The 13,860-nt window shown below is 42.5% G+C and overlaps 1 protein-coding gene across 1 annotated transcript in view; it reads left to right on the top strand.

Moving 5' to 3' along the window:
• Positions 1–12,015, top strand: part of LOC145342239 (uncharacterized) — a 51,467-nt gene extending 39,452 nt beyond the window's left edge. The window contains exons 2-4 of the mRNA XM_080187634.1: positions 3,162–3,839; positions 8,348–8,420; positions 11,870–12,015. Coding sequence (XP_080043760.1) covers positions 3,162–3,839; positions 8,348–8,401 — 732 coding nt within the window. The 3' untranslated portion in view covers positions 8,402–8,420; positions 11,870–12,015. The remainder of the gene's footprint in view (positions 1–3,161; positions 3,840–8,347; positions 8,421–11,869) is intronic.
• Positions 12,016–13,860: the final 1,845 nt, after the last annotated feature.

The raw sequence follows: 13,860 nt of genomic DNA, 5'->3' as shown, positions 1-13,860 counted from the left end.
ATATCTGAAAATTGCCCTGACCATCGACACCACATCATGCCCTGTGCTCCCTCACACAATATTCATACACTCCAATGAAAATTCCAACTTTTAAAAGAAAATTAAGAAATGACAGGCCCACTGAATGTTCCACCCTCTCAAGTGACTAGTCAACATTTAGTGCTGTCAACTTACTACTCAGTGTAGTGTAGAAATGTGGTCCAATCACTAAAGGTTACTGGGCAAATGAAACAGGTTTGTATCCTGTTGCATTTGCCTCGAAACTCCCTTCATTCTTTTACATTCAATTATTTAATTTATCAGAAGGATCCTCAAATACGTAATTGGAAATCAAAAACAATTTTATTATGCAAAAATATATTCAGAAGATTTGCCAAAGAATATATTTAGGTTAAAAATAAAGTTTGTTCCACTAAAGATCCAACTGCATTGTTTATGATTTTAGGAAATTTATTTATCCTTCATCTAAATTTTCTGTGCATCAATTTCCTCCCAAAGTCACCTATCTCTGTTTGGAAAAGGTGCCCAATAAAGGCCAAAAGAAAAAATAAAAATCTGATCAATTTGAACATTTTTTTGTTTGTATTTGCTGGAAGTTAGTTTAATAATAATATTAGCTGAGATGTCTGACCAAATAATGTAGTCACTGCTTGGACGAGATAATACCAAGTAAGAGATTTTCCCCATGAAGCATGACTCTGGGTGGCCAGCCCACCTCCCAACTCCAAGTTCTATAAACTCAAGCTCAACTAAGTTGCAGTTGTCTATATCTACACATTCCTACTCACCCTTGTGCCTGTTGATTTACATTGACTCCTGGTCCCTTAATCTTCTCAATCTATCTACCTCTCTCATCCTTTAAGACTCTCCTTAAATCATGTCACTTTGATCAGACTTTCAGTCACTCCTGCTAATGCCTCTATTTTCTGATTTGGTGTTGATTTTTGTTTGATAATGCTCCTGCCATTGTCTTTGGATATTTTTCTTCATTAAGGGGCTTATTCAGATGTAAGAATTTGTCACAGCGCTGGAGTATCATTGTGTACTAAATGTAGGGCAGGTTTGAAAGTGGTTAAAAAGACATACAGGAACCTCAACTTTGTCTAATGATGTGGGCTCGGATTTTATGTCATCCCTCCACCACCTAGGGGTAGGCTGGCAGATGCTTAAAATTGGGCACCGGGCCATGGATGAGGTTTCCAGCGTCTACCTCCCTTCCTTCATCTTGCTACAATTTTCAATGCTGCGAGTTGCAGTCAAGAGGCATACCTGTCCATGGACCAATTAATTGATGCCCTTTAGTGGCCAATTAATGATCATGTAAGGACCTCCTCTCACCTTGGCTGGGAATTTACCTGTAACAGGACAAAGGCTAATGCTTTCCAACCCTCTTCCCTTGTCCACCACCTGCCATCTCACCACCTCAACCCCATTTCTCCCCACCCTCAAGTGGTGCTTCTGCGCCCAGAAAGCTGCTGGCCTCTTGATTGGCCGGTAGCTCTCAGAGATGGTGCTTGTTTTTTAATTGGGCAGAAAACCTGCTCAAACCAATTAATGGTTTGATTGTCAATAACTGGCTTCAGAGCAAGCCGGCAAGGGTGGGGGGGCGGCATCCAACCCTGACCATTAAACCTGGAACAAGAGGTCCCCACCTCCAGTGTAAAATCCAATCCATTGAGTACAGAAGCAAGGAAGATATGATGACAATTTATAAGATCCTCAACTAGAGGGTCCAGTTGTGTCCAATTCTGGGTACCACACTTTAGAAAGGATAGAAAAGTTACAGAAAGGGTACTGAAGAGTTACAAGAATAGTTCTTGGGACTTCAATTACATGGATAGCTTGAAGAAACTGTGGTTCTTCTTTATCAAAATTAAAAATTTGAGAGGAGTTTTGATAGAGATGCTCCAATTCAAAAAGGGTTGTGACAAAATCATTCAAAACTATTCCCATTTGTGGAGGGGTCAAGAATCAGAGCACACTCTGATGTAAGGTGAATATATCGCCTTATATCAGAGATAGCAAGTGCTGTATCTCTGATATAAGGAGATATCATTATATCAGATAATGATAATTCTTTATCAGTATCTATGATACGAGAGTATTGTACTCATTCCTGGCTTTCAGGAGGGGATGGATTATTACCTAAAGAGCAAAAAATTGCAGAGCTGTGGGGAAAGGTCAAGTGTGTGAGGGACTAGCAGAGTTGCTCTTGTCGAGAGCCTGCATGAACACCTTAGGTCAAATGACCTCCTTCTGTACTGTAAGCATTCTAGCGGCAGGATTTTCCAGTCCCAGCAGTGGCGAGCATCATTATAATTGGAATGGGAACATTTGGAGAGCTACCTGGGGTGATCTTACCATTGCCCCCTCCCCACTCCTTCTGGCTGATGGGCACAACGAGCCAGTAAGATCATGAGAGAATTGAGAAATCATGTTTGCACCCAATTTCTCACCTCTCCCAATTTTACTGGTATTGGATATCTGGCACGATCAGCCTCGGGTCCATTTCTGGTGCAAGGCTGAATAAATTATTTAAATCACATTGAAATATATTTTACATGTGATTAGCGAATCCAGGACTCAATCTCTGAGTTCACTTGCTTCTGTGGCCTCACCAAGGAGACGTTCTCTCTGGTGAGAATCACAACTGGTCCCCAGCAACGGGAATCAGATGTGATGGCCTTGCTGGTAGAACTGGAGGCCATTAAGACTCCCCCGGGAGGTCGAGAGCAGGTGAGTGGTGCTCCTTGGGCAGTGCCCATCTGGCACCGCCAACCTGGAACTTTAGCACTTCCTGTATAGCACTCCACCACTGCCCACCAGGCATGCTGGCACTGTCCACTGGGCACTGGGCAGTGCCAAGGGGGGTGGAGCCTGCAGGGCCTACTGGGGTAGGGCCAGATCATGCGTGGGTCGATTGGTGGTGGGGGTGTGGCATGCTGCCACTCTGCAGTTGCAATTGGTGAGGGGAGGAATGGAGACTTCTAGCTGCTCTCCAAATTTTCCCATCCCATCCACAACACTGCTGTCTGCTGGTAGGATGAGAAAATCCCAGCTTATGATTCTATTCTATGATTTGCTGTACAATGAGAAGAATTACTGCATTGTTTCAATCTTGCTGTATAAGAAAACATCTAATACATACTTGTGTGTAACAGTTACTTGCTAGAAACTCCTTCACAAATTTGTTCAACCCTGACATTTCTAAAGTGGAACTTCTAAAAGATGTGACCAGTGAAAAAGAATTAATAGTGCGTCTGGTAGCCCACGATGTGCCAGCCGATCGAGAACATACTGACCAGGATGAAGAAGAGGAAACAGAAAAGGAAGAGAATGACAATGAAATCGAGGAGATAATACATGAAGATGTTGGTCTGTTTGATATAAAACATTCTGAAAATAACAAACATTTGAAGTATGCTGATGACAATGGCAATATAATTGTAGAGGATTATTATCAGCCACCATCCATCAAAAAGAGGGACAGCATAGGAGATAAAACAATTAATGACTTATCAGTGGAGAAGCTGCGTTACAATACTGCACAAAATGAGAGAAAGAAAAGTCTTGAGGCTTTCATGGAACTTCTACACAGAAGAGAACAGCAGGGATTTCGAAGTCAATTGACAGCAATAAATAGCAGACACTTCCTACATGAACATACAACCAATGTTAATTTTCATTCAGAAACAGCTGAGTCCAGCACTAGCTTTAAAAGATCTTTAGAAGATCAAAGTCAAAGTTCATCACATAGAACTGGGACATTGACAAGAGAATTCAGCCATGTACACTTTGACTCGAAGGCACTACTTGCTTCTCTAGGGATCACTGACATGGTATGTAACAACACTAATTTTTATTTGTTAATATAAGAGAACTATGGCACAATGGATTTCCATTTGTTTTCAGAAACAACTTTAAACTGATTTTCCAAGAAAAAGTTTGAAGTTGTTAAAAAACAAGAATAAAGCAATGTCATAGCAAAAATTAAGTTAAAAAAAGTAATGAATTAAAATGACCATTAGAGTATGAGAAGGTCAGAATGTGTGTGCCAGGCTCACTCCCAGTCTCAAGGCACTCAAATCATTCATCCACAACTATGGTGTGAGTGTGTATCGGTGTGTGGTGATGAGGGTTAATGAGAAACCCAAGACTCTAAGACAAACATACCATCACTCCCTCATTTCCACACATACATGCAGACATACAAGTTCTCTCCCCAAATGCACTCTCACACATTTCCCCTCCATCGGTCAGCCCCCCCCACCCCCACCCACACACACACACACACACACACACACACATACTCAAACACAGACACATACAATTCAAGTGATGTTTTCCCTTTTGTCACAGATTTAGGAATATGGCCCACTAATGCTACAGACTAGTTACCGTCCAAAATATTTTAATGCTCCTGAGCAAGTTCCTACCTACATCATTCCCAGGCTTCCATGGAGTTATGGAATTTTACCAGTACGTCCACCCGAGATTCATACGATCCCACACAAGGCCAATGGAGAATGCCATTCTCTGAGCGTCACCCACTCCCGGATTCACAGTGGGCATGCATGCCAGTAAAATTATGTGGAATAAGTATAAGCTTTAGTGTAAATAAAAGTAACATTTAGTTCCTTTTTGTTTTGTTGAAATTTTACATTTAAAGGAAATACTGACACCCTTGTTTTGGGGTTGGTGAAACCTTTTGGATTATCTTGTCCTACAAGGAAATTTAATCAAATGTCATTTTCCTCTTTCACTACAGACTTTCTCATATCCAGCAGTGCACAAAGCAACTAAGCATGCACTTATGTCCATTTCCTTCATCAGTGTTTCTGGTGGTTTTCCCACCTTGCTGCACCTGGTGGGGATTACACCAATCTGGGAAAATACTGCCTGAGCCTAAAAATCAGTTTCACACCCAGCATGAAACAGTTTGCAATCCTCCCGATCCCTGAACAGGCGTGAACCGGATCACACCCAGACAGGGCACAAGGCTGATTAGTTTATTTAAAATAGCACTTAAAAATTGTAAGGTTCAAAAATTTGCAGATGCCTTATAGTTTGGTACAAGCATACAATTTTATAAGGAGTTCCTTCTTTGTCTTACATGATGTTACTAATCTCCTTCTTCTCTTCTCTCTTAATATTATTATACATTTCTCCAGAGAACGACCATTTACATTTGATGGTTAATTAAACATATTTACAGAGGTGGCCGACACTAATTGGTGCTGACCTCTGATCATGCACTGTTCGCAAGTTAGCGGTCCCTGCCGAGGTTAAGCTGATCATGAGCTGTGAATGTGCACGGCACATCTCATTTTATAACATTATAATATCTCCCAGCACAAGTAAAACCTGAAACCTCAGCATGATTTATCCCATGAGAAAATGTTAGTACAAATACATTGTAGAAATGCTAAAAAAATTATAAAAAATAAAATAGTTGGCTTCCACAGTCCCCCTTTAATTCTTCCTGACACTTTACGGAAGAAAAATTAAGCAAACAAGAGCTTATATTGCAAAGCATTCTCAGCTATTTTCAATAGCCCCAATTCTTTTCATGGAGCAGCCTTCAATAGAAGAGAAAGCACAGCTTGGCTAGTGCATGTATTGAGCTTAATTATGTATATGCATCGGCAAAAGCGTCAACAGGAGGGGAGGCGATATGACAGGGAGAAGCTTCACAACATTCGAAGCCTCACTTGCAACAATAATTAAAATGAGTTATATAATCAATAAAAACACCAAGAAAAACACAATTCCCTGTGCTATAATAGATGGTGTCAGAGAACCCAACCATCCTGAAGCAGAGCTCCAAAGGTAAATGATGGAGGATGCTTGAGTTTCTTGACTTCCTTTTAGAAATGCTCGGCCAAATCAATGATGGATTCTGAGTTATCTGGTATATAAGAGCAACATTCAGAGCCGATTAAATTTCACTTTCCCCACTTGGCTGCTAAAACAAAGTCTAACGCCATTTGGTTCTGGAGGGCTATCTTGCCAATAGCTACTGTGTCATCATTAATCTTAGTCAGTAATGAAAAGATGTCATTGGCTACCTTCTCCAAGACAAAGGCCATATTGACAGTTTCCCTGGTCAATTTGGCTGTGCCATACCATGGAAGTAGGATAGAGAAAACACACTGAGTCTCCGTGATAGCCTTCTTTTTCCTTGCAGGAGAGGAGAGAGGAGATAAGGAGGGAGAGTGATAGATGTAAGGGATAACATAGCCAAGTTAGCATGATCCATGCCAATGTGCAGGTAACCATGGAAATGCATGGTCACCACAGATCCACTGAGGGGCATGAAGACAGTGATGATGGAGGGCATGAAGACAGTGATGATGGGGGCATGAAAACAGTGATGATGGGGGACATTAAGACAGTGATGATGGGGGCATGAAGACAGTGAAGATGGGGGACATGAAGACAGTGATAATGAGGGGCATTAAGACAGTGATGATGGGGGCATGAAGACAGTGATGATGGGGGGCATGAAGACTGATGATGGGGGGCTTGAAGACAGTAATGATGGGGGGGCATGAAGACAGTGATGTTGGGGGCTCGAAGACAGTGATGATGATGGGGTCATGAAGACAGTGAAAATGGGGGAATGAAAACAGTGATGTTGGGGGCTTGAAGACTGTGATGATGATGGGGGGGGCATGAAGACAGTGATGATGATGGGGGCGTGAAGACAGTGATGATGGGGGGCATGAAGACAGTCATGATGGGGGCATAAAGACAATGATGATGGGGGGCATGAAGACAGTGATGATGGGGGGGCATGAAAACATTGATGATGGGGGACATGAAGACAGTGACGATGGGGGGCATGAAGACAGTGATGATGGGGGAAGATGAAGACAGTGGTGATGATGGAGGCATGAAGACAGTGAAGATGGGGGACAGGTGATGATGGGGGGGCATGAAGACAGTGATGATGGAGACATTAAGACAGTGGGGGGGCATGAAGACAGTGATGATGGGGGGATCATGAAGGCAGTGTTGATGGGGGAGTGCATGTTGGGGATCAGGCAGGGGGACCCACTGGAAGGGCCCTGATGCTGGCGACCATTATGTGGGAGGTGATAGGGGAACATGCCACTGATGAGGGAGAGTGGTAGTTCTAATGTACATGGGTGAATCTCCCAGTGTGCTGTGAGATCTTACAAAACTGAGCTCGGCTTCAGTGCCCTGGTGCTATGATGTGTTTAGGCAAACCGCTTCCCCCCCAACCCCACCTCCCCAATCACAATGTGGAGCACTCCATTATTCTCGCCATTATGACACTTAGCTTGAATTCTCCTACCATTCTTGCCGTACCACCACTGGCAGCGAGAATGGAGAATTTGGCACTCAGCCAAATCTCTAATTTCTGGCAGCAGGAACAGAATCCCAGCTGCAGGCAAGATTGGAGAATCCAGTCCTTAGTTTTTTGGGAGGAAAATTCCACCCCAGGTCACTTCCTGTTACCATTGGTTATTACATGAGGTGCTTCAATTTGTGTCAAGTATGCCTGAGCAGGAGGCTATCCTGCTCTTACCAACAGCCTTAGGTGTATTAATATTAATATTAGAAAGTAACAATATGTACCCAATAAAATAATACTGGAAATGATATTGGTGGCCTGATACAGAGTTGGATTTTACCAGCCCTCTGGAGATGAATTGAGAAGCAAGTGGGCGTACCATAAAATGATGAAGGAAGACAGCAAGTGGAGTACTTGTTGTCCTCCTGCTGCCATGGTATTTTACCAACAGTGGAGAAGGATGGTCTTCCTGCCAGTTAGGCCATTTTAGCAGCAAATGAAGGGACGCTTGCTGCCACCCTTGGAGGAGATGCCTTCCAGGTGGCAAAGACCACCCACATTTCACACCTCACCAACTGCAGTGTCAGAAGTGACTTACTGCTTGAGGGTCTTCCAATGCTTTCTTGAACATCCCCTTCAGTCTATTGTAGTGCTGTTTCTGTAGAGATTGGAGAGCTGCTGGCCAATCAAATTATCTGCAGGCAGGGCGAAATCCCTGCCTGCATCCAACCAAAGCTCATTTAAGCCTAAATTGGTTATGGGGCAGTCGTGGCCACTGGGGCAATAAGACCACGCCATCCAAATAGTTCAGTCTGATACCTGGAAGCTTCAAAATGGCTTCACGTGACTTGGATTTATTAAAATAATTGGTACAGCTTTGTTGCCATATTAGTGTTAATATATTAAATTAAAACACAATGATAGAAATGATTCATGATTCAAATGATGACTGTAATTACTAGAATAGTAACTTATCAACATGAAAATACATTTGTATGTGTTATTGATTGTTACAATATCTTGCAGACTGTGTTAGAATTGGAGAAAATGGAAGCTGAACAACAATCAAGGCGTCACTAACAGGCAAACTTCCAAAAAGGTGATCTATATAAAATTATTACTGTCTGCAATATACAAAGCTTTTATCCTAAGGGGGTTCTTATGATGTCAAATAGAAATGATGTCATTAATTGTATTTCTTGTGTTCCTAAGTCATCAATGTAATTTTATTTTTGACACAACTATCCTTTTGAAAAAAATGGCTCACAGTTTGCATCCTGAACTATAGTGTGATATTGTAGCATGATTGTGATGCAGGGAAAACCTGGGCATGTATTATCCAAATATAGCATGCCCTATATGGAAAGTTATTGTGGGTATTTATTTTATTTTCCTGGTATACATCTTATAACATTAATTTTGAATTATATACAATGTAAAGAAGTCACATTATGGAAAGACATTGGCTGGAAATGTCCTCTAAGCTGCTTTTATTCCATTGACATAATTTCGTTGCAAGTGCAGGAACTCCAGATTTTTTCACAAAATCGATGGCCCAACATCCACTGATTGAAAAGTCGGCTTCGAGTCTGCCTCTGCAGGAAGCCTCAAATAGATTTATTGGTCGTCAGGCTTAAGTCATGGCTTCAACCCTCATTTAAAAGACGTCCTGCCTCTATGATCTACCAGCCAATCAATTGGTTGGCAGCTCTCCAGTCCCAGAAGAATAATTGGGAGCGCTGGCCACTACTAGGGCTGCAGCCATCCCCCATGAGGAACCTCCTCTGAGGCCAGACGTCAAGCTAAGGGGGCAGCTTCAACAGTGGGGTTGATCAGGCAGGCTTCAGCAAAAGGAGTGGAGGCCCATGATCAGAAGCATGACTGAAGGTGGTGATTAACATGACATGGGGCAAGGATGGTTAGGGAGGCCTCCATTGAGCATAAGATGCCCAAAGAAGAGTTACCCTCTTAAGTCTGCAATCATGACAGGCAAACCTGTGCTGGTAAAATGGCAGCAGAAGAATCACACGGTGGCACAGTGGTTAGCGCTGCTGCCACACAGCGCCAGGGCTTGGTTAGATTCCTGGCTTGGGTCTGTGTGGAGTTTGCACATTGTCTCTGTGTCTGTGTGGGTTTCCCCGGGTGCTTTGGCTTCCTCCCACAGTCCAAAAGACATGCTGGTTAGGTGGATTGGCCATGCTAAATCCTCCCTCCATATACCTGAACAGGCGACAGGCCATTGATTGGCCAATAATAGCCCATTGAGCACAGGGCTGTTTGCCAGTACCATAGTCAGCGGGCAGTACAACATTTGTGTGATGTCTGCATTCGTTTGAATGAGCACAGGTTAATCATGCATTGTGATTCCCACACTCACTTGCAGCGGTTATCCAGTTTTTCTCCCTAGGTTTTCAACATGTTGCCTTAGTTAGATAATATAAACTTAATCCCATTGCACTGTTGTGTCTGCATAGCCATTAATGCTGCTGTTAGTTCCTCTCCACTGGCAGCATCAATGATTCCTCTGTTCATTATATCTTAAAAGACGATTCTGAACAAGAGAAATAACCTCAAATCAGGAGTTTTAAAGTCTAGAACACAGAAAAAAAGTGCGTAGCCCATCATAATTCCCTCACCAAGGGACTTAACAGCTTGCAAAGTTAGCACGTGTTCTAGGTAATCTCTAACTCCTTAAGGGAACTTGGCCTTCTTAAAGGGGAGCGGCGTTGACTGGAAGGAAGCTGAGTGCCACTATTGCAATTTGAGACTGGGAAAATGAAAGCACCAGGGCAAAGAGAGGCTGCCCAGGTGGCACTGGAGTTCCTGGGTCATGTGGATAAATAGGAGTGAGACAATGAGCATGATGTTTTGACCCTGTTGTGCCTGGCGCAGTTCACACCAATCACAGAAAATAGCAAGGTGGCCTTAAAATTAGTTTTGCGCCCAATGCTAAATGGTGTGCAGTCATCCAAGTTCCTTCCTAATGGAGCAAACCAGATTGCTGTTTAGTATCTTTAGAGTAGCATTTAAATTTGCATAGCTTGTTCAATGTCAGATTCTCCCAGCTCCTGGGATCATCCAACATTCAGGCATGGCATGAGTCAGGTGAGAATCTGTAACAAGCATGATGACAATGCCAAGGGGCTCAGACTACTAAAACCTTCTGGTGGTAAGGGACATGATTGAGCAGTGCTGATTTGGCAGTGACAGCTGAGCACAGCCAGTTAGCCAGGGGCAGTGCCATGTGGGTGGAGCCTGAGTGGGGGTGGGGCTTGAAGAGTTGGTTACAATGGGGAGGGCGCTATGCAGGGGAGTCTGTGCAGGGGAGATCATGCTAGGGGGTTGGGTCATGCAGTGGTGGAGCATGAAGGGGGACACATCCGGGATCATGAAAGAGCACGTGTCAGGGATCATGATCATGTCAGGGGGTATAATGGGAGGGCTATGCAGGGGAGGTCATGCAGAGGCTGAGTATGAAGAGGGCATGAAAGGGGCACCATTGGAAGGGCTGCAATGCCCTAATGCCCATGATTCACATCAGGCAGGGGGTGGCCATTCGCATGTGCTATTCTCACTGTGTTGTGAAGGATCTACCACAAACCTCTGAGCACCTCCTTATTGAATCTGCATCACCTCAGGCATTGCTCCTGGGTGTGGTAGAGTTATGGGAAATGCATTTCGAAAACTTGTTGGTATTAGAATTTTCAGTGTAAAACCCTATTCCTCCTTCCTCCCCCATACCTTTTCCCAGAGCTTTCTCTCTCTACAATCTCTGCTCTATCTATCAATTCTGTTGCAGATCCAGATGCACTGCAACTACAGCACCCATCCTTCTTGCAAACTAGGATACAAAATACAATGCATTTCGTGCCCACCAACAGCTTTCCAAAAGCAAACCATAGTACTTCCGGCGGTTCCTTCACAATCAAAAGCACCTCACCTGCAAGTATCCTTTAAATGGTACTAGTGAGGGATTCTGTGTGCGGACTGCATCTGTGCTCAGCCAAGAGTGATTAGTTTTGATGCTCAGTAGAAAGACCAAGAAAAGACCTGAAAAGACCAAGTTTGAAAGGCATGCATCAAATCAGCCGGAAAAGCTCTTTGTAGCTTCTTTGCGTCCTCCTCACAGCTTACGTTCTCACCTGATTTTGTATTTCCAGCAAACTTGGACACATTATTCTAGGTCTCTTCATCGAAGCCATTAATATAGATGTGAATAGCTGAAAGCCTAGCATTGATCCTTGTGCCCTCCATTAGTTGAAAATGGCCCATTACTTCCTGCACTCTGCTTTCTACCCAGTAATCAACCCTCCATCTATGCCAATGTATGGAGGATTGATTACTAACTCCATGACTCCTTATCTTCTGTGTTGATCTTTTGTATGACACCTTATTGAAGCCTTTTTTTGGAAATCCAAGTAAATTGACTGGCTCCCTTTTATTTACCCTATCAATTGACAATGCAGTCGTGCCATTTTATGCCTTCAAGGTTTCTGTAGCATGACCCTAGAACACACCTACTAATTTGTGCCTGTCATTTTATTGTAGGTATCGTTGATGAATGAGATATGACCTAGCTGTCCAAAATCATTATCAACATATTTTTATTTTTTTTCTACAAATTTCATGTCAACAGGAATAAAGTTGGATTACAGAAATGTAGCATCAAATAAAGCTAAATCCATCTCTGATCACACTTATGGTTAATCGTGTTTTGGTATTCTGCTTTATCTTTTCTATATTATAGTGTTATCATTGAAAACATAAAGATAACCATTGTGCTTGGGAACTGTAAGATTTCTGGGGATGACAAAATCATGGCTATCATCAAAAGTTTAAGTGCTGTGGTGATGGCACAGTAATGTGCAATTTATAAAGCAGCATTAATAGATATCTACATGGCCAGCATCCAAGAATTACTTCTGTGTCAAGTGTACAATATTCAAAGTGTGAAAGATTGCTGAGAGTGGGATAAAGTTATAAGCATTTTGAAGGGGACTTAAATGAATGAGAATGTGTTTGGCAGAATGTCTGTACTGTGCCCAGACTCATTCCTCTTTAAAAGGGGTACTGGGAGAACTAAGGAATATTTTGGGGGTAAAAGAAGTAGCTTTTGAGAGTGTTATTGAGAAGTTATTGAGGGCAATTTTTGGCAGTGTGTTCAGGTGCAAAAGAGCCTCTGAGGTCACCAAGGTGGGGCCTTAAGCTCAAGTGTTAGTTTAAGCAGAAATTGTTAAAGTAGTTAAAGCTTATGCAAGAAATGACCACCCAGAAGACTTTTTGCCACTTAAAATGTTTGCTCACACTCATTAAAGGAGACTGCATGACATATTGGCAATGACTCAATGCTTCTTCCTGACAGCAACCAGCTGCTTCTGAGTAAACACAGCATTGATGCCAAATTTTAAAGGGATATTCACCATTTCATATTCACTAGTGCTGGAAAATTTCTGGAAAACTTTGCCAAGACTTCAGCAACACTGGAATAGCATTTATTCTGGAAATTCTCAGAACTCTTAACCTAAAACAAAAGTAAATGTGTGCTATTGCAACTTATTAGAAATCATATTGGAGTTATTGGAAGGAGCGGAGTACTTGATCACAGGCATCCTGCTAGGAGCCCCTCTCAGCTTTGATCAGGAGTGGGTGGTGGACCTGAACTAGCCAGAGCAACACCAACTGCTGCAGGAGAGAGAAAGACTAGAGGTGAGATGGACAAAATAGTGTCCTTCCCTGAAGGTACAGGACTTCAGTTGGACTTCTTCCAGAGCCTCCTGTGCTGTATCTGAAATTCTTGTGCTGTTTCTCTCATTCCCATGTCTCTGAATGCCAACCAACTCACTCCACACCTTCAGTGGAAGTGGGTGCGAGGAGACCAGATATTTGCTCTTTGAAAATTGCATCAGCACTTTTGTTCTGAACTTACAGGTTTCCAGTTTAACAGGTCCAAGCAAGTTGAAATTACGATAATCAGCAATTCAGATGTCCAGATGTCAAACAGACATTTGTTACTAGCTCAGTACCCATCTGTTTTCGACCTTTGGCCAAAGTGATCCTTTAAGATTTTTGATCAGAGCTCAGATCATTATATTGATATACTCTCATTTTCATATTATCTGCATTTGGAATCAGAAACATAGCCAAGGAGCAGAGAACTATAGAATGCATGTTAAGAAGTTAATGTTTTGAAGGCTTGGTCATTATGTGAGAGTTTCCTGACATGAGTTAGAATTATTGGGCCCTGCAGCCTTCAGTAGCTCGCTTGACATGGGTCTGTCTGTAAATGGACCTATTGTAATCTCTTTCACTCAAGGAGAGTAACAGTAGGAGAAAGTTTCTGCAGTATATGTCAATTAACACACCATTTTGCAAAGCTACTAAATCACTGACACCACTAACCTTTCTTTTCTTAAGTTAATGTGGGAGTGTTTCCACGTGTTTGTGCTTTTTTAACGTAATTTAGGTGAAATTGACCTTAACTGGTACTTACATTTGGATATTTTCAGTGCAAGTTATGTTGAATGCAAATTGAATTTCAA

The sequence above is a fragment of the Carcharhinus amblyrhynchos genome, chromosome 4, assembly GCF_965287045.1.
Source record: "Carcharhinus amblyrhynchos chromosome 4, sCarAmb.v2.hapA, whole genome shotgun sequence".
NCBI lineage: Eukaryota > Metazoa > Chordata > Chondrichthyes > Carcharhiniformes > Carcharhinidae > Carcharhinus > Carcharhinus amblyrhynchos.
Note: the sequence above shows the minus strand (reverse complement) of the source record. Positions and strands in the feature narration are given on the sequence as shown.